Source organism: Eptesicus fuscus, chromosome 12 (assembly GCF_027574615.1).
Source record: "Eptesicus fuscus isolate TK198812 chromosome 12, DD_ASM_mEF_20220401, whole genome shotgun sequence".
In the NCBI taxonomy this organism is placed as follows: Eukaryota; Metazoa; Chordata; class Mammalia; order Chiroptera; family Vespertilionidae; genus Eptesicus; species Eptesicus fuscus.
Window position 1 is genome coordinate 67,551,881 of NC_072484.1, and position 20,285 is coordinate 67,572,165.

General features: G+C 50.7%; 1 protein-coding gene across 1 annotated transcript; it reads right to left on the bottom strand.

Moving 5' to 3' along the window:
- Positions 1-8,032: 8,032 nt before the first annotated feature.
- On the bottom strand, positions 8,033-15,654 carry SLC2A10 (solute carrier family 2 member 10). The gene is given in 5 exon segments (XM_008159079.3): positions 8,033-10,605; positions 11,127-11,262; positions 13,603-13,725; positions 14,269-15,564; positions 15,567-15,654. Coding segments are annotated over 5 exon segments (1,722 nt in total). The 3' UTR covers positions 8,033-10,526.
- Between the last annotated feature and the right edge of the window lie 4,631 nt (positions 15,655-20,285).

Here is a 20,285-nt window from a genome sequence, read left to right on the forward strand (position 1 = left end):
TCTAACCTCGAGAAAGGAAAACCTCTGTGCATGCAAAAAGCAGTCCGTGGACGCTGAGAGCAGCTCATTCATAATCTCCCCACACTGGGAACAGCCCGGCTGCCCTCCCTGGGAGTGGATCAACACACTGCGGCACATCCACCCGCTGGGCGGAAAGGGCAGCAGAAGGAAATGAACTGAGGACAGAGGCTGCAGCTCGGATGGGTCGCAAAAGCATCAATGCTGAGCGAAAGAAGCCAGCCTCAGGAGGCCAGCTGCTCTATAATTCACCTCTGTGACGCTCTGTCAAGGGCACAACCTCGCGGGCACAGAGCAGATCCGTGGTTGCCAATGGGCAGGGGGAGGACGGGTTGGCAAAGGGGCAGCTCGAAGACACTGTTGGAGGTGGTGGAGCTGTTCTGTATCTTGGCCATGGTGCTGGTTACACAACTCTGCACTCATCGAAATTTGCAGAACTGTAGCACAGAAAGTGCATGTTACTGTCTGTGAATTAAAAAAACAGACCTGGACCCTGCTGTCATGGGGTTTGCTTTCTGACAGAGAGAAACAGAAAATACACAAGTAGAGAAACAAATATCTGCTTCGTCAGGTGGGGTCTGGGCAGCAGGAGGCAGTGTAAGGGGGACAGAAGCGGTTGGGTTACTAGGTGAGCAATCATGGTGAGCCTCCCTGAGGAGGTGACTTTTTTGCAGAGCCTGGAAGGAGCTGAGGGAGGGAGCCTCATGAATATCTGGGGGAGACTGTTCCGGGCAGAAGGCGGGAGCTTGTGGGGTGTGTTTGAGGAACAGCAAGGAGGCCAAAGTGGTTGGAGCAGAGCGTATGGAGTGCGGAGTGAGCTGAGGTCGGAAGGTGCCAAGGAGCCAGCTCTCCAAGAGCCTTGAATGCCACTGTAAATGTCAGCTCTTCCTCTGAATGAGGAGGGGACTGTGGGGTCCGGAGCGGAGGAGGGTTGTGGTAAATCTTGGTTTTGCCAGGGTCCCTCTGGCTGTGTGTGAAGCATAGACGGTCAGGGGTGAGGGTGGAGGCAGGGACCAGCGAGGAGGTCGCAGACACAGGGCAGGTGGGAAAGGATGCCAGCCCAAACCAGGGTTCTAGCGACGGAGGTGAAGAGAAGTGGCCCGATTCTGGGTGCATTTTTATTTTTTATTTTATTTTTTTTGTCAATCTTTACCTGAGGATCTTTTTTTCCCCATTCTGACGACGTTCAAAGATGGGAGTCAGAATGGAGTCACCCTGATTTCCATTAGGGAAACGCTCAGGAAACGAGCCTGGTAATTTCACTGAAAGGGCTGGCCGACTGACCAAGATGGAGCCAAGATTTGCCCTTGTCACTCATAGAGGACCCCCAATATTATTCCCCTCTACCCCTGTACCCTCAAAACTACAGCCTCGGAGGGCTGCTGCTGGGAACACGCTTCTTTGTAGGTGCTTGGTGCACCCTCGTGTGTCTCTCCGGTGTAATAACGTTACAGGAGTTCCAAAACAGCGCTTGAAAGACAGTCACGGAGACGATGACAGCGGCTGCTCACACTTGGTGAGCGCGGCTGCGCCGAGCATTGCATTAAGGAATGTAAACACGAGAAAGGTTTTCTTTGGAAGGGGTTATATTTGACCATGGTAGAAAGAAAAAAAAAATCACACAGCACACAGAGGTAGACATTGAAAAGCTATCCACCTCTCTCCGCATCCCCCAGGATGGGAATGGTGCCGCCCAGTGCGGGGCAGTGCCCACCCCGCCCAGCCTTGCGCTGAGGTCCTGGCATGGGTCTGTGCCAGCGTGTCTGTGGGCTACACTCTCGGGCGTAGAATTGCATGTGTACGCAGTCCTTTCGGGGGGCGGGACGTGCCACTTTGAACCGCGGCCCTGGCACTGTGCTGCAGTGGCAAGCCTTTGCCCACCGTCTTTCCCTCAGTAAACTATGCCGGAGCCCCCACTGGATGCAAGGAATTAAGTCTCAGGAGAGACGGCAGGACGATTCCGGCTCCTGGGGCCCCATGGACGTGATTTGGAGGTTCTCTGGGAGGTAGGAAGGCTGCCGCCCACCCCTTCCCTGCCAGGCCCGCCGCCCCCTGGGCATGGCGGTCTGTGCCCAGCTGTTCCAGGAGCTCATTCCGGGAATGCGGTCCAACACGCGGCCAGGCACTGGCTGGTAACGGCGGCGGCCCCTCTCGAAGCAGGTGCTGCAGCCTGATGGGGGCACCAGGGCTTTGGGGACAGACGCCATGGGGCTGAGACCCCGCTCTGCCATCCAGTGCGTGTGACAGTGGGCAGGTGCCAGGTCCTTGCTGAAGCCTGATTTTCTTACCTGTGAAACCTGGATAGTAACAGTCACTTCCAGGCTGCCCGAGAAACCAGAGGTGCTTCGGAGATATCTGTTGAATGGAGGAAATGCTGAGACTCCTGCTGGGAGTTATGCTAAGGGGACATTTAAGACCAGGCATGTCTCAGGTTAAATGCGTAATCATGTCTCCTCCTGCCCTGTGACTCCTCCTCTTTCTGTATCAGCCAGGTCTCTGGATTGCTAGTGAGAGAAAAAATAGCGTGAACTGGCTTAAAAGAAAAGTAAGTGTATTGACTCACATATTGAGGATGTTCACGGATGGAGATGCTCAGAGGATGTCGGGAATCTATTTCCCTCCCTGTCCTCTCGCTGCCTTGTCTTGGCCTCATCCTCAACCAGGCTCTCCTTGCTGGTAGCATAAGGGCAGCCACAGCTCTAGGCTCACATCCTAGTCCCTCAGCAATCAGTTAAAAAACAAAACAAAAAAGACAGTCTCTCCTATGATATTTAAAAATATCCCCCAGGATGCAGCATCCTTGGCTCTGATTGGCCGAGCTTTGGTCACTGTCCAGCCCGGAGAAGGGGTGAGTCCCCAAGGAGAATGTCCTCAAGGGTGAACAGAAGTTCAAGGTCGTGGCTGCTCAGCCTGTGCACGATGGTGGGTTATTACCAGGGGCATCAGACAGTGGCTCTAGAGTTGGTCAAAGGTGCACATTTTTCCAGGGACTGGATCTGAATCCCACAGAAGCCCCTGGCCTGGGATGGCCTGGAATTCCCAGGGGGAGGACAACCTGGAAATGTGAGGGATCGTGTGGAGATGCCAAGGATCTGTGGGCAAAATGGAAAGTGGCCAGCCGGAGGAGACACATCACCTGGCTCTGAGGAAGTTCATTCAGAGGTTCCCAGGGAGGGACTTGCCAAGAACAGCCCCCCTCTCCCCCCTCTCCCCCTTCCACCACCACCACACACACACACACACACACACCCTAAGAGAAGGAAGAGGCTGCAAACACCCACTAAGCCTAGAAAGCACGAGGCCACATCCTAACAGCACCAGTGTGTGAGGCCTTCATGCCCCTCACCTGCTGAGAGTCAGGTTGTGGGGGAGGGGAGGGAGCGGAAGTAAGAGGGGAGGGAGGAGAAAGGTGTAACATGAATGAAGTTTGAATTTTTGACACGACTTAACATTTTAATTACTGAACTTAGACCGTTTTACACTTGGAAGTGACTAGAAGACATTTTATTGTTCTCACCATCATACTGTCCTTTATCGTTATCTAAGAGTGAGCAGACAAGCTGTGGGAACTGCCCAGGAGCTCACGCGGAGCCAGATAAAGAACTATCCCACCGTGTGTTTGATGGGCAGTTGGAGGGAAAGAGAGCTGAGGGCTGACTGCCCCTCTGACTTCCACTCTTTTGATGTCCCGGAAGGTCCAGCCCCACAGGCAAGCTCAAAGATACAGCGATGGCAGGTGGGGGGTAGTTCCTGGTTTCCCACATTGAGGCTTCTGATCAGGTGACAGGAAGGATGCGCCTAAAGGATGGAAATCTCAGGTGCTAACACAAGGGTTGAGGGTCAGCCGCATTGTAATTGTAGTGGAGTCAGGGAAGTTACTATGGCCATTTGAAGATGGTGGTAAAAGAGCAATGAAGAGTTTATTTGGAGCTAAAATCTTACAGCTCCTGCCAAGAACTTCTGATCTGGTTGCGCGGCAGCTGAAAAACTGTCAAGGCTATAACGGAACTTATTTTGGGCCCAGCATGGGGCAGACACTCTCCAGGGAGAAGGCAACCAACCCTGGCGTCCAGATGCAGCGTGGCTGCCATCTCCCATCTCGTGACTTGACATCTGACGGAGAGATGGCCTCAGAGAGAGCTTTATGGATCATCTCTCAGTAACCACCGGCCCGCCCGTCAAATCCAGGGGTGTAGGATGGCATTGGACCCCAGATCTGGAAGAACTTAGCAACTTCACAGTTTCCAAATGCGGGGGTAGGGGAGGATGCACACAGAGAAACCAGAAAAGCATAGAAGGAGAGGGAGGAAGAAAGAGAGAAAATGAAAACACTCTGTTTCCACTGGCAGATTCTGTCTTTGCCAGGAAAACGAATGTTGACTTGGTAAGCACATAATTCAATTTTCTACACACTCAGACATGAAGAAAAGCCAGACGCTGGGAGAAATTGCTGCTACCATGCTTGACGTTGGCAAGGGCAACATGTACACGAAGTAAGCTTCATGTGAAAGACCTGATAATATAAAAGGGTAAATGCCTCCATGCTTTACATACAGTATGATCTCAATGATGTGGAAATATCTACCTGTCCAAATATCTATCTTTATTTCTAACCAGCTTGATTTATGTTCATAGACAAGAACGACATCATGAGGCCACAAAGTACACTCTGTGGAGAGTGGGGAGGGAGCAAATAGTTACTGAATAAGAATCGAATGTGCCACAGCTTCACTCTGATCTTTATGGTTTGTAGTAATTTTTATTGAGGTTCTTTTAAATTGTTATTACAAATTTTGTATTAATCATTGAAATTTTTGACAATCCAGAAAAAAAACATATTCAACCAAATTGAAATTCCTTTTCATTCCACCACTTAATAGATAAACATTGTTAATATCTTGTTGAATAGCCATTCAGAGTAGAAAATTCACGTACATCCAAGATTGGTGTTGGCTGCGCATGGAGACAACCATGGCCAGTGGATGCTAGGCTTAGCTTTGGCTTTTGGAAAGTCAAAGGGACAGCCGCCCACCCGTGTGTCACCAGTGGTTCAGTAATCAGTGAGGTTTCCATCCGTCCCATGAATGAAACACACAAGGCGTGTTATTCACCTTCCACAGGTAACTTGGAGGTTTAGAAAAATCTCATGATTGCTTTACATATTGAAATTGTATCGACCAGCTTTAAAGTAAATGTAAATTTATTATTGCAAGAATGACACGCTACAGAGGGAGCTTTGGGGATCACATCTCTGGAACCAGCGACCCAGCTTGTCAAATCAGGAGAGCTGGGATGGCATCGGGCTCCAAATCTGGAAGAATTTAGCAACTCTGCAGTGCCAAATGCAGTGGGAACACACACACACACGCAACCACACACACACACACACAACCACACACACACACACACACACTGAGAAAGCTATTGACTTTATGTGCAATAACAAACGTTAAAGATTCTCAAATGTTGTCACAGAAAATAAAGAATGCAAACGAACAGTGAGAGACTGTATTAGGCAGATAACTTAGGAAGACCTAAATATGAGTCAACAAATGCTTCAAGACAATTTTAACACAAGGTAGATGATATAATAATCCCGAGATGTGTGTAATATTTTTGTGCTGCCATTCATCTCATTAAATGAAACAATTTGAAAGAACTAAATTTGATTTAGTTATTTAATTTCATTTAGAATATGAAGCTTTCAACAGAACAATCTACTTGGGAACTTTTTGCATCTTGTGAGGATCAATTAAAAGCAGAATGTCAGCTTTTCCACTTCAAGTTTCATGAGGAGGAAAAACTCCAAACCCATGTACCAACCCACCCACGAGAATTCTTTTCTACCCTGGACAGGACCCAGCATGTGGGGGTCTGGAAACTCTTTCAGAGCGTGGCTCTGAGCATTTTTTTGCCTCATGTCAAAATTCCATCCTCCTCCTATGCCACAGATGAAAAAATATTTGCGCTGGAAGCAAAAAGAACAAATATGGAAACTGAGTCTGGCCCTGAGTCAGAGTGGGGGCAGCCCTTGAGTGGGGGGAGCCCTGCCTAGTTCTGGGGAAAGTTCCGGAGGATACCCACTCTCTATGGGTGCACTGCCCTTTACAGCTTGGAAAGTGGGTTCTCCATCTGATATCTCAATTAACTGTCCTCAAACCTTTGAGGTAGGGTTGGCAAGTGCCCCATGTTATAGATGATGGAACTGAGGCGCTTAGAGGCAAAACTAGCAAGTAGCCGTGGCAGAACTCCAACCTGGTGTGCTGTCTGCACATGTGCACTTTCCGGCCCCGCCATCTGGGCCAGGTCCCCTCCTCTCTATGTAGCCCCCCACACCCTCACCTCTCCCTCCTGCAGCTCCTTTCAGATCATCTTTGTGCCAGGAAACCCCACGATCCTCAATCACATCAGAACCAAGACGTAAAGAAAACCTGTGGTTAACACCAGGGCAGATCACCCGTCTGTGCAACAGGTTGAAAGGCAAAAGCGTTCATTAAGTAGTTTGTGTCATGCAATTTGGCCAAACCCAGGAAGGTGTAAGTGGGAGAAGAATTTCCCAGCATCCACCCTGCAGATCAATGAACAGGCCACGTCTCCTTTCTGATTAGTGCTAAAGATCTCAAGTACCTAGGAGGTACCCCAAATTAAAAATAATTTTGATCCCACCCCCTTTTGAACTGCCACCTGGTCCTTGCCCTCATTATCCTCCGCATGGGGGCCAGATGTCCCTGGAGGATGCTGGAACAGTTACTCAACCATTTTGAGCACCTACTCTGAGCCCAGCTCTGAACTAGTGATGGACACATGGCATCTCTAAATAATAGGTAGCATAGCATCGTTCCCATTATACAGATGAGCAATTACCCAAGACACACACCTAACTGTGACCAGTGTAATATGTTTGAAGTATGAACCATTTGTACCCTGCATGCCTTTATCTCTCCATGTTCAATAACACCACCTCCTACCTCTTTAAATTAAGTTGCCTGGCTACTCAGTTTGCTCGATACTGATTTACAAAAGCCACGACCCGTAAGCAAACTAAGCTGGGAGCCTCAAAACCCCTGAGGAAAGGAGTATTTCAGAGGGAAGGCATCAAGAACTGAGGCACATACTAAAGGTCATCATTTAGCCCTAGCCAGTGTGGCTCAGTGGATAGAGCGTTGGCCTGTGGACTGAAGGGTCCTGGGTTCAATTCCAGGTCAAGGGCACATGCCTGGGTTTCGGGCTCAATCCCGTGTGAGGCATGCAGGAGGCACCTGATCAATGATTCCCTCTCATCATTGAAGTTTCTATCTCCCTCTCCCTCCTCTCTGAAATCAATAAAAATATTAATAAAATAAAAAAAAAATAAAGGTCATCATGTAGCTACAGGTGTGTTTTGTTGAGTTTAAAAGCTATTTTTTCAATTAAGAATCAATTGATACTATTTTTAAAATCGGGAAATTTTGCACGGAAGTCAGAATTTCTAGATTTCCTTGAAGATTCAGATGGTTAGGCCACATCAGGCTCACATTCTGACACAGCGGCTACCAGCGGGAATTGGGTGTCAGCGCTTCCTATAAAGAGGGCCTGTGTTTGCCCGTCTCCACAGACCTCACTACTCCCTTCTGCCTAATACAACAGGCTTACTCTTGGACATTCCCCGCGTGGTCTATGAGTTTATACCTTGACCAAAAGAGAGGAGAATCCACCCTAAGACTAGAAACGCATTTCTCCTAGGCTGACGGGAAAGGAGAACTGAGAGAGGTTTGGGAGTCTCTGGAGAGAGAATTTGATCTGGAGGGGCCCCAAGGACAGATTTTAGCAGGGATGTGCTGGTAAGTGTTTAACAACTGCTCTCCAGGGGAAAAGTGTGTGTGTGTGTGTGTGTGTGTGTGTGCGTGTGTGTACGTGTGCGTGCACACGTGTAAATTCTGCTGGGATGAAAATGTGTTTGTTGCACAAAATTTACAAATAATATAAATACTTTCTTGAAAATACTCTTTGTTATAAATTCCATATTGCCGATTAATTCTCACGAAATGATTTTTATTTTTTGTCAAACTTGTATGCACAAACAACTATTACTGCAATTGAGCCATGGCTGGACAAAATTAGACGACAGATAATCACCCGATGACAATCTGACTCAGCAAGAAGACGCTCACAAGTGGCATTCCAGCATGAATGCTGGTTGCAGTTTCTGTTTACATCGATGAGTCAGAGGAAAGTAAAACAATGAAGGGGTTCATTAGAACTCCTTCATCAATGGCAGGAGCAACTTGCTTGCTAAGCTGAATAAACAGCTCACATCATAAAACAGTATTTCCTCCATTTTTTATGCTACTCACCATGTGCTGGCCATAGACACAATGGACATAAGTGTTTTATTTGCACTGGTATTAACATTCTATCTGTCACAGTCTTAAGCCTGGAAAACCAACAAAACAGTACATCAAGCCCTGATCGGTAATGTCCCCCCTCTCTGCGGTGCCAACATACTCCCCATGGCCAGTGTTGATGGAGGTGGAATCAGCAGGAAATGCCCAGGCTCCCCCGTGTCCCTCAGAAGATGCAACAGATGTAAGTAACCTCCGGAGCACAGATAGTAGTAAATGTGGTAAAATGAGGAAGTAATGCGTTTTTAGTGTTTATTTCCTTTGTTTTTAATACAATTTCTTTAATTATGAGTTTAAGTAATTTAATTTCTTTTAATGGCCGTGTTTAACTGTGTTTCAAGCTTTCAAAAATCCTGAAAATTTAACAGTCAGCTCTCAGAGCCAGTAGGAGCCAGCTCCAGCACCCCACTGGCCTGAAGGGAAGTACAGTCACCCCAACTTACGATGATTCAAATTATGATTTTTTGACTTTATGATGACGTGAGAGCAATATGCATCCACACTTTGAATTCTGAATTTCCATTTTCCTGGACTAGTGACATGTGGTAGGATACTCTCTTGTGACGCTGGCCAGCGGCAGCGAGCCTCAGCTCCCAGGCCGCCACTCCATCGCGAGGGCACACAACCGATACCCGACAGTGTTTTGTTAGATGGCTGTGCCCAGCTGTAGGCTAATCTATGCAGGTGTTCTGAGAATGTCTAAGGTAGGCCACGCTAAGCTCTGGTGTTTAGTAGGTGAGGTGTACAAAATGCATTTTTGGCTTTGCGATGGGTTTATTGGGCTGTAACCCCATCACAAGTCGAGGAGCATCTGTATGTAGAAAGGAGAGGAGAGGAGTCGAGGAACCAGAGTCCATGGGGGCTGCGCCAGCACCCCCCAGCTGAGCGGCCCGACGCCAGCACCCTGGGCCTCCTCCAGCTCTTCATTCCCAGCATCCGGGAACTCTGGCCAGTGCCTTTCTTCAGTGACCACTGGCTGAACTACCTGTTCAATCTCTATGTGACTCACCCATGGGGAGACAACCCTTCACAGTGTCCCAAAGAGGGGAGCATGGGTACTGAGGTGAACAGACACCCCGACTCCCTGATTAGCTGAATGGGACCCCCGACTCCCTGATTAGCTGAATGGGACCAGATGGAGTTAAATACACCCCGGAGGTGTACTCACCCCCACACTGCAGAAGCGGAAACCGAGGCTTGAGGGAGTTGTTCCTCACCCAAAGTCAACAGCTGCCAAGAGGTAGAGGCAACACTGACAACCGGGTCTGTGGGCCTCCAAACCCATCTCCTTTCTCATGGAAGGGCAGCCAGCACCATCCCGGAGACAGCCCCGGCCGCTCCTTCCACGCTGGATGTTAGGGCACTTAATTCTGGACTTCTGTCGACCTTTCTCCTAATGAAACTTACATCCTCCCGAGAGATGACTAGCGACTTGAGAGCAGGCCCATGTTGAGTATCTGTTGTATTATCAGCATTTAGAATTCAATTCATTGGTGTCAGAAGAGATCTTAAGAACCACTTGGTCCAGGTCCCTGACTGTACAAATGGGAGAAACTGAGGCCTGAGGTCATACAGCAGTGACACCAGCAGCATCAGGACTAGAACTCAAGCCTCTTGCCGACCAGCGTGGGCTGCTGGTGAGTGGTAGATATTCCGGATAAGAGAATTAGAGGGGTGAACAAAACTGATTTCCAAGAGTCAAAAGAGCAGGCTTCCCCCTCGCTGAGAAGTCCCAACCGGATGAAACAAAAGAGCAGAGACTACGGCACCCTCAGCTGGATTGAGGGGCGATACCAGAAGAGGCTCCCTGCCAGAGATTCTCTGAGAAAGCCCAGGGCGCAGTGGAAACTCCATAAGAAGTTCTCATTATAAGTACTGCAGAGCTGTGCAGGGCCAGTGGGGAAACTGAGGCAAGAAGGCAGCTCCCCGGAAACCCTCAGAGCCTGAGACTGAACATGAAGACTTTCGGGTTCTCGCACTCTCATCCCTTTCACCCCAGCACAGAAGACCTTCTCTGGAGCAGGGGTCGGTCTCAAAGGACCACCTAGAACTTGTGCTTGGAGCCCAGGCAGCTGGATCTCATCTGCTAAAACCATGGGCCCAGCATTTCCCAAGCAGCGGGGCTCCTCAGGAAGCCGCAGAGACCTTGATGCGGCTGTACTGGACGCCAGACGTGCTCTGCCTGTGGCCAAAGCTCGGGGGGAACCTGCCAAGCAGAGAGTGAGCAGAGTCAGGGGGGCAGGGCCTGGGAGCCTCCCTGGAGGAGACAGGAGTGGAACATCCCCTGGGACCCCCATCGCCACCCCCAATCCTACCTGTTCCTTCCTACTTCCGGCCTTAATATCCATTTCCATCTTCTGAATTACCCAGCTACTCCTCTTGGTCTCCCTGTGTCTCCCCTCACCGCCATGTGCCCCTGAGTCCCCAGCTCCAGCCTGACCCTACCCTTCTCTTCTAACCTCCTGTCATTCCCCAATTACAGGATGTAAAAATTCCTGTCAGCTGGGCTTAAAGTCAAATGAAACTCCGTTGTAGGAAGACTCCAAACAACGCAAGGAGAACAGCTCCTGTAGGAAGTCAGGACAAAATGCACAGCATCCGGTGAGAGAGGCAAGAAGAAAAGCAAAGTGCTCTCTTGCAGAGGGGGAGTCTGACAGCTCAGGTCCTGCAGGGAAGCGATCCGGCTGGACGGGACTCTTCCCCAAGGCCCCGCCCTGTCCCCCTTACCGTCTCCTCTGGAACTGCTGGTCTATCTCTGCCAACGACTGGCCTTTTGTTTCAGGGACAAATACATAGATGAAGCCCAGGCCAAGGACAGCAGTCAGCCCGTACAGCAGGAAGGTCCAGGACAAGCCGATGGTGCCTGGGAACAGGGAGTGGGGGTGTGGGCCTGGGCGCAGCCAGCTGGCTGGTTCCGGGTCACGCACTGAAAGTCAGCTCGCCTAGAGAACATTCTCCAGATGGCCAATTTGCAGAATGGCCAACAACTGTCAGAAAAATGCCTTAAAGCGGGAGTAGGACTGATGGTCCCAGAGGCCGGCAGAGGCAGGGCTCAGATCCACAAACGCTGCCCAGGGCATCTTGTCTCTCTGGGGCAGCCCACTCACTCACATCTAAACCACGAACGGGTGGAGTGTGCCCAGAATCAGAAAATGGGCACGGAGGGCGACGACTACCCACCTTAGCAAAGAAACAGCTGCAGGAGGCAGCGGTGGCAAAGCCCAGCCCTGAAAAAGAATCCTTAGTGATTCATGAACTGAGCATGCAGGGAACTGAGTGTCAGCCCGTTTGGCCCCAGTCTGATTGGTCTGGGAGAGAAGACAGAAACCTTGGTATCCTAGCCTCTCCCTCTTCCTGGACACTCAGGGGGAGGCCAGGGTCTCAGGGCCAGCGACCAGGACCCCTGGGATGACCCTGACTCCTTTGAAGTCAATCAGCCCAAGAGAGAGAAAGGAGACTGTCAAGGAAGAGACCGGGTTGAGCCAAAAGCACAAAGGATGTTTCGGCTGCCCTTCTCGCCTCTCCCAGCCATGGCCACGCCTCCTCCAAGGCGCCTCCCCTGGCCAGCCGGATCTCCACTTAATCCTTATATCCGCAGGGAGGGAGCTGGGCTGGGAATCTGGAGGCTGGGACCTCGTCTGCACACTTACCTGGCTGGATTTAGGGAGGACCTATTTCCCCACCTGTGAAATGTGGATGATAAGGGTGGGATACAATTCTAATAAACCCCTCCCATTCTTCCATCTACTCTCTCACCCGCTCACTCATTCCCCTGAGGGAATGCTTGAAGACGGAGGCAGTCTGGAGAAGTCTGGATTCCCTAAGCCTGGGGGTGGGAGATACCCATGTTTCCCACAGGCCCCCAGGGGTGGCTGTGCCTTTGAGGAAGAAACGCTTGGCTGCAGGAAGTGGGAAGATCATTGAACCCTAAGAATGTGGGGCCCGCAATGAAGGCCCAGACAACCGAGGGCTACGTTGGGCCAGGAGCATCTCAGAGACCCTTCCCCAGTGTTCTGTGCCCGTAAAATTCCCACCCACCCCGCCCCCACTTAGGCTGGGTTTGAATGCTAGGTGAGGAGAGACATGTCACCCAAACTAGATCTGAGAAGACCTTCCTGCTGGCCGGTGGGCACGAGCCAGTACGAGTTGGCTTAGAACAAAAAGAAAAGGCTGCACTCCGCACCCTCTGGTCTCGGACAAGTTCTCGCCAGTGTTGGTGTGGACTGTCACCTGTCATGGGGCTTGGAGGATTTTACAGCGTGTCTGAGGGTTCTGGACGTCGCCAGACACTTCCCTGGAACATGTGCACAAAGTTTTCTTTGAAGCATAGTTCTGCTGCTAACACACAGGAAACATTTAAAAACTCTGACGCTCTGGAGTGGGGACTTTGGGCTGCAGAGAAGAGATTGCACTTGGTGGAGAGGGGCGACATCAGAGCCCCAGACTCAGGTCTCCACCCAGAGCTCGTGCCCTCCCCCACCACACTAATCAGAGATGCTCCCCTGACCAGGAAAAGCGGGTGCCTCTGTTCTCCTCTTTCAGCCTCCACTCCCAAGTCACCCATCAAGCCAGCCCTCACACCGGTGGGGCCTGGGATAAGGCGGAAGCCTCACCAATCTGTTGTCCGTGTCTCCCAGCCTCGCCTCTCCCTTTGTCCTGATACCAGTTTTCCTTTGGGGAAGACTCCCCTCCAACTTCCGGTCCATGCGGTGGGCAGAGGCTGTCCCTGCCCCCTGGCTCCGTGGTGGGTCTGTGACCCAGACCTGGAGCCAAGGGGTGGAGACCGCCCTCCAGCCGCAGTGATTGGTTCAGGGACGGGCATGTGATCTTGGTGAGCCAATGAGAAGCAATACTGGGCCTTGGGGCGGAGCCACTGGGAGAGAAATGCTCTCTTTCCTTGGGGCTGCCCGTGTGAGGTCGCTGGCGGTCATCGGTGCCGCCAGGAGGGCCTGCCTGAGCGTGAAGCCCACCGTGTGGGAGGCAGAGCGGAGAGAGATGAGAGATGGCCACAGTTTTGTTGGAGCTTCTGGTGCCTGACGCCAACTGCCCTCCTCTTTTCAATTATTTAAGTCAAAAAAAAATATTCTCTTTTTGTTCATGAACTGGCTTGCCTTGGATTTTCTATCATTTATACCCAGACTGATAAGGAGGTTGCTCCTGGATCCAGAGGCACTGGCCCGAGGAATGAGGTGAGCGCACTCACCGATGAGGTCGAGGAAGGAGAGGCTGATGAAGAGGTTGGCGGCCCAGTTGAAGCTGCTGCAGAAGGCGAAGGCCCTCCCTCGGATCTCCGCGGGGTAGATCTCGCTGAGGACCAGCCAGGTCACTAGGACAGGAGAGCAGGGTAGGGCTCCTAAGCTGTGGCCCGACTGGGCAGGCACGCAAGGTCCAGCAGGCAGCCTTCCATCCGCGTGACTCACACCGGGTAGGCTACTGAGACCAGATTCTCCCCGGCTGCTTCCCCCACAGGCTGTAAGATCCCAGAATCCCTTTAGAGTGACCAACACTCCTTGGTTTCCCCAGGACCAAGGGTGTGGATGCCTGGGACATGGGACTTTCCGTGTCCTGGGCAATCCGGGATAGTTGATCACCCTATTCATTAAATTCCCTCCAAATTCTTTGAGTGAGCTATTCAGGAGCAAATTCAGGTTTTAGATTAAATGATTTGGGGGCTTTTTAAAGTAAACAATATTACAAACATGCAGCCAGGCCCTTGCCCTCAGAAGGAGGAGCCCTGAAGCTAAAGCTGCACTGGCTTCATGGTCAAGCGCCCTCTAGTGTCCCTCCGAGACCTGAAGGGCACCGTCCCCAAGCTTCCCATTAGGAAGGGTAGAAGGTTCAGAGTCCCCTGCAAGGAACTCGCACCTACCTGGTCCAAATCCAAAGGAGAAGGCGCTCACAAACACCATCATGCAGACCAGCGCGGTCCAGTGCAGCAGGGCACGCTCCGGGGCAGGAGAAGGGGGTGCCGGGGAGGCGGTGCTTAGGACTGGCACAGGAGGGGCTGTGGGATCCCCAGCTCTGGAATGACGCTTGGTTTTCTCAGGAGTTGGCGAGAACGGCTCCTCTTGGTTCTTGCTGGTTGTTGACAGTGGATGTGAAGAGAAGCCCGTTGGCAGGCCAGAGTCTCCAGGGAGGTTTAATGTCCTGGTGGCATTGGGCATGGCCAGGCAACTGGGGCCCGAGTCCATGGGCACAGCAAAGCTGACCAGGCCTATGCCACTGACGGACAGGGCCATAAGGGCACAGCCAGCTAGTAGTAGGGCCCTGCGGCCTGCTCGGTCCACTAGCCCCATGGCAGTCAGGGTAGCTGCCACCTTTACCGCGCCAAGCCCCACTGAGGCGAGCACAGCTGAGGATCCCCCACGGAAGCCAACTGAGTGGAAGATGGTGGAGGCATAGGACAGCACATTGGGCTGCCCTGTTAGCTGCTGGAAAAGCACCAGCCCCAGCCCCACGGTGGTCCGGCCTCGCATGTTATCCCGCTCCCTGAAGAGGTCCAAAAAGGAGTATTTTGGCCTCCCCAGGCCCCGCTCGGTGGCCTCCCCTCCCTGGAGGGGGATGAGATCCCTGTGGGCTGCAGCATCGTCTGTACCCGCAGGGAGGATGAGGAGGCTGAGGGACTGCAGGAGAGCAGGTGCAGCAGCCCAGCCGAACATATGCCTCCATCCCCGGGGCACAGTGGCCAGTGCGTAGTTGAGTGCATAGGAGAGCAGGATGCCTACAGTGATGCCTGCCTCATAGAGGGACACCATCACCCCCCGCTGCCGTGGCCCCACCAGCTCTGACATATAGATACAGCAGGCCATGGAGGAGAGGGAGATGGCAAAGCCAGCAGCTGAGCGGCCCAGGACCAGCCAGGCCAGGGAGCCAGCCAGGCCCAGGCTCAGGCTGCCTGCCAGCAGCACCAAGTTGCTCCCCAGGATGGCTTGTTTCCTGCCATAGCGATCAATGAGGAAGCCCCCTACCAGAGAGGCGAGGAGAGCCCCCAGGAGCAGGCTGCCCACCAGGAACTCCTGCTCCAGGCAGCTGAGCCCAAAGTCAAGCTGCAGTGGCAGCAGGGCACCCGATATGACTGCCAGTTCATAACCAAAGGTCAAGCCACCCAGCAAAGACACAGAGGCACACAGGGGCAGGAGGGGTGGTGGGCGGCCTGGAAAACAAAATGACAGGGGCCGGGTTCAGAATGGTTCCTTGCTAGAGCCTCCATCCATTCAACCACTCCTCCGTTTGACAGTTGCATCCATCCATCCATCCATCCATTCATTTATTCATCCATCATCCATTGATCCATCCACTCATTATCCACCATCCATCCACTTCTTCCTTCACCCATCTCTCCCTCCATCCCTCCACCCATTCATCTACTTTCTCCTTTCACCCAGCCACCCATCTACCCATGCATCTATCCACTCCTCCCTTCATCCACCCACCCCTTCATCAACTACTCTATCCATCACCTATCTATCCATTTATTGAACCATCTATCCACTCATCCACTCCTCCTTTCATCCATTCACACATCTATTTATTGATCAATCAACCCATCCCTTCATTATACACTCTTCCATTTATCCATCTACTCTATCCACCACATATTCATCCATTCATTTGTCCATTCGCATACCCCTTAATTCACCCAAACATCCATTCATTTATTAATCCATCTATTCACAAATATATCCACTCATCCAGCTATATGTGTATTCCATCCCTTATGTACCCACCCACCCACCCACCCATCCATTCAACCTTTCATTCAAAACGTATTTATCTGGCACCTACAACACACCAAGCTGTATTCTTAGGGCTGGCAATAGTAGAAAAAGGCAGATGATGAACAAATAAATCTGTGCTATAACTTCAGGTGGCGATAGGTATCATTTAAAGAAGCAGGGAAAGGGGATTGAGAGTGATGGAGGACTTCTATTTTAAATAGGGTAGTCAGCTAAGGCCTCTCTGTAGAGGGAAAATTTGAACAGAGATCTGAATGAAGTGAGGGTAAAAGTCATATAAAACCTGGGTGACTGACATTTTAGACAGAGGGAACAGCAAGAACCAAGGCCCCTGCCGAAACCAGTTTGGCTCAGTGGATAGAGTGTCGGCTTGCGGACTCAAGGGTCCCAGGTTCGATTCCAGTCAAGGGCATGTACCTTGGTTGCGGGCACATCCCCAGTAGGGGGTGTGCCAAGAGGCAGCTGATCGATGTTTCTAACTCTCTAACTCTCTCTCTTCCTCTCTGTAAAAAATTAATAAGATATATTTAAAAAAAAAAAGAACCAAGGCCCGAGGCATGACAATTTTTGGTATGTTTGAACAATAACTATTAATATTAATAGCTAGTGCTTATATAGCACTTACTAAGTACCAGACCCTGTTTTAGGAGCTTTATATGTATTCCCTCACTCATTCCTCATTTACAACCACCCTATAACATATTATTGTTAGCGTCATCCTCCAAGGCATAGAGAAGTTAAGAAACTCTCTCAGAGTCACACAGCAAGTAAGTGGCAGAGCTGATGTAGCCAGAGAGTGCAGGCTTTTAATCACTGTGCTATTCAGCAAGGAAGCCAGCGTGGCTGGAGCCCAGCAAGTGAGTGAGAGGAGGTGATGAGGTAGGAGAAGCAGGCAGGGTAGATCATGTATGTGGAGCTTTGTAGGTCATGAGGACAATGATGAATTTCACTGTCAGTGGGTGGAAGCCTTTGAAGGCTTGCGCGGGGGAGAGAGAGATGGTCTATGGTAGTCACCAGCACATGTGGCTCTTGAACACTTAAAATGTGACTAATGGGATTAAGGAACTGAATTTTCATTTTATTTAACTTTTATCCATTTACATGTAAAAATAGCCACGTGTGGCTAAAGGCTACCATATAGGCAGTTCAGTTATACAGTTTACTCTGAAATTTTAATCCACATATTTAAACTTAAATGTTTCTGGAAGCGTCTAGAATAATCCAGCAGCATCTCACGCCATGCTGAGTGCTAACGCCGTCACATAATATCCCAGGCCCCTCATGAGCTGGCCCCAGCCAAACCACCCAGACCTGACAACATTCATAACATTGTAACCAGATTTATTGAGTGTTTTCTCTGGACCAAGTGAGTTACTGCACGTAAAGCACTGCTTTGAGCACGTAAGTACAAAAACTCATTTGATTCTCACCACAGCTTTAGATGGTGGGGTTTTGTATTATGTATGAATGAATAACTGATCATCAGAGAGGTGAAATGACTTGCCTACGGTCAAAAGCGGTAAGTAGCTGTGCCTAGATTCAAAGCCAGGCCGTCTGGCTCCACACTCCATTCTCTTCACCACTCCATTAGAAAACCTTGGCATAATATGATTTCACTCGGTTCTCTCTTATTTCTGCCTCTCCCCATCTCCGTTAGGCGATTTTTGTACAGGTGGAGGAGTTTCATGGATGGAAAAATCCCCCCCTTCCTGCTAACCCTTCTTCCCATCACCCCCCCCCCCCCCCCCCCAGGGAAATAACTCCTACCCTTCCCTCTCTGGCCTTGTTCTACCTGTTCATGACCATCAGTAAACACCCCGGGGAGATTATGCTGCCCAGGTCCTGCCTCATCGTTACCTCTCTCTGCCCCACCTCCCTCAGTTCTTGGAATTTACTGCCAGAAAGGAAGTTCTTCTAGGCCATGTGAGGCAATCAAGTGGAAGCACAGAATCTGTTTGCTGTACCCTAGGTTCCTCTTGAGGCGACAGGGAACCCAGCCAAGGGGCTCACAGGCAACGCTGACTGTCTACAGGTTTTGCTGGAAAACGCATCAGAACAGATTCTGGCCACAGTGGCAAGAGAACAAGGAAAAATAAACGTGAAATGAAATAGTCATAATAACCAGTGTCATTTATTGAGCATCTCCTCTATGCAATCTCAGGTGCCTTCTCTCAATTCGTCTTCATAACAACGCTAGGTGGTACTGCTACAGTTGTCCCCATTTTACAGATGAAGAAACTGAGGGTCAGAGTGTTCTCACAGCTGAGAAGCAACAGGATCAGGACTCAAACGCTGACCCATCTGAATCTCCAAACCTACATATTTAAGAGCTTTGCTGAACTGACTTCAAGCAAGAAGGGCCAATCAGAGGTACACGGGGTGTGAGAGAGAGCAGGGACACGGGGCAGAGGTGGAGAGGAAGTATCCAGAGGGCTCCTGGGAAAGCCTAAGTTGGACCGTGTCATTCTGCTCAGAGTCCTCCAAGGCTCCCTCTTCTCTCCGAAAATAGCCGAAGTCCGTACAGTGACCTTCAAGGCCCGTCAAGATCTGCCTCCTCTCACCCTGCTCCTCTGGCCACACCGGCCTCCCCCTAGCATCCAGCACTTCGCATCCCCTTTCCCTGCTTGTGTTTCTCCATGGTACTTATCTCCATTGGAAATAACAATATATTTTACATATTTATTGGTCTCCCCTACCAGAATGTCAGGCCCAAAGCAACAGGAATTGCTTGTTTAGCTGTCTCTCTGATGCTGAGGACAGTTTGTGGCATATAGTAGGCCCTCAATAAATACTTGTCAAATAAGTGGATGATTGATTGAATGAATGAATGAATGAATGAATGAACTCTGGATGTAGGAAATCCAGAGAGAAAGGATCTTGGCTCTTGAGCATCTGGCGAGGTCCAGGGCCTAGAAGTGGCCATGGACAGGAACAGACCAAATCCTGGCCCCCAAATTAGGACGCTGGAGCCAGAGCTGGAGTTGGTCACCATCACCCTGTGCATCAGAGGCTGGGTGGTACAGTGGTTAGGAATGCAGGCTAGAACCAGAGTGCGGGTTCTATCCCAGCTTCTCCTCTTCACTGCTGTATGACCTTGTGCAGCTCACTTAACCTCTCTGAGCCTCCTCATCTACAAATGAGGATAAGAGTAATACCCACCTCATACGCCTACCTACCTGACAGCCAGCGTTAGCTATTTTGAGTCTCCACAGAACAACCCAGAGCGAGTTTTTAAAACACAACTCAGGTCATGTCCCACCCAAGTTTAAAATCCTTCTCCAGCTTCTCATGTTATTTGGAATAAGATCCAAACTTCTCACTATGGCTACAAAGTCCCACATAATCTAGCCCTGGCCTACCTCTCTGACCTCCCTTTTACTGCTCTCCCCTTGCCCAATGTGCTCCAGCCACAAGGCCTGGACTACTCCAGCTCACTCCTGCCCCAGGGCCTTTGCACTTGCTGTTTCTTCCACCTCGAAGCTCTTCTCTCGGATCTTAGCAAGCTCAGTTCTTTTGAGTGATTGCTCAGCTCCAATGCCTCCTACTCCAGGAGGCCCTCCTGCCTGCTTACCTGAAAACCTGCCCCCCTCGTCACTATCACACCACCTCATTATATGTGTTCCACTGAGCCCCCAACCTGTAAACCTATGTCTGCCACACAGTAGATGAATGGAGGGCAGAGTGACCCTTTGAGGCTTCTGAATCCTGAGAAAAATATTAAAACCTTGGTCCCCCACAGCAACAAAGGAATTCCTTACTCCCACACACCGTCCTGCATTCTAATCTCCTCTGTCTCCGCTCTGTGGAATCATCTCCAGAGCAGAGGTTTTGTCTGTATGCTCAGGGCAGCATCCTCAGGCCTGGCGAACAGAGGTGTTCGGCTTATTAATTAATGAATTTGCTCCTTGCGGAGCCTCTATTTTTTTTTTCAGAACAGAACAGAACAATTTCGCTTGCCTGGGACTGTAAGGCTTGAGGCGGTCAAGAGAGGGCCTGGCCCCAGGAAGCGCTCAGCATTAGGTAAGGAGCACTCGCCAGTCACTTTTTCCTGGGCAGAAAGGAGCATGGAAGGAAGTGCGCCCAGGTCCCTTCCCGGGCCCCAGCCAGGGCCTGGAGTGCGGGGCTCGCCACCGCCACCGAGTGGGCGGTC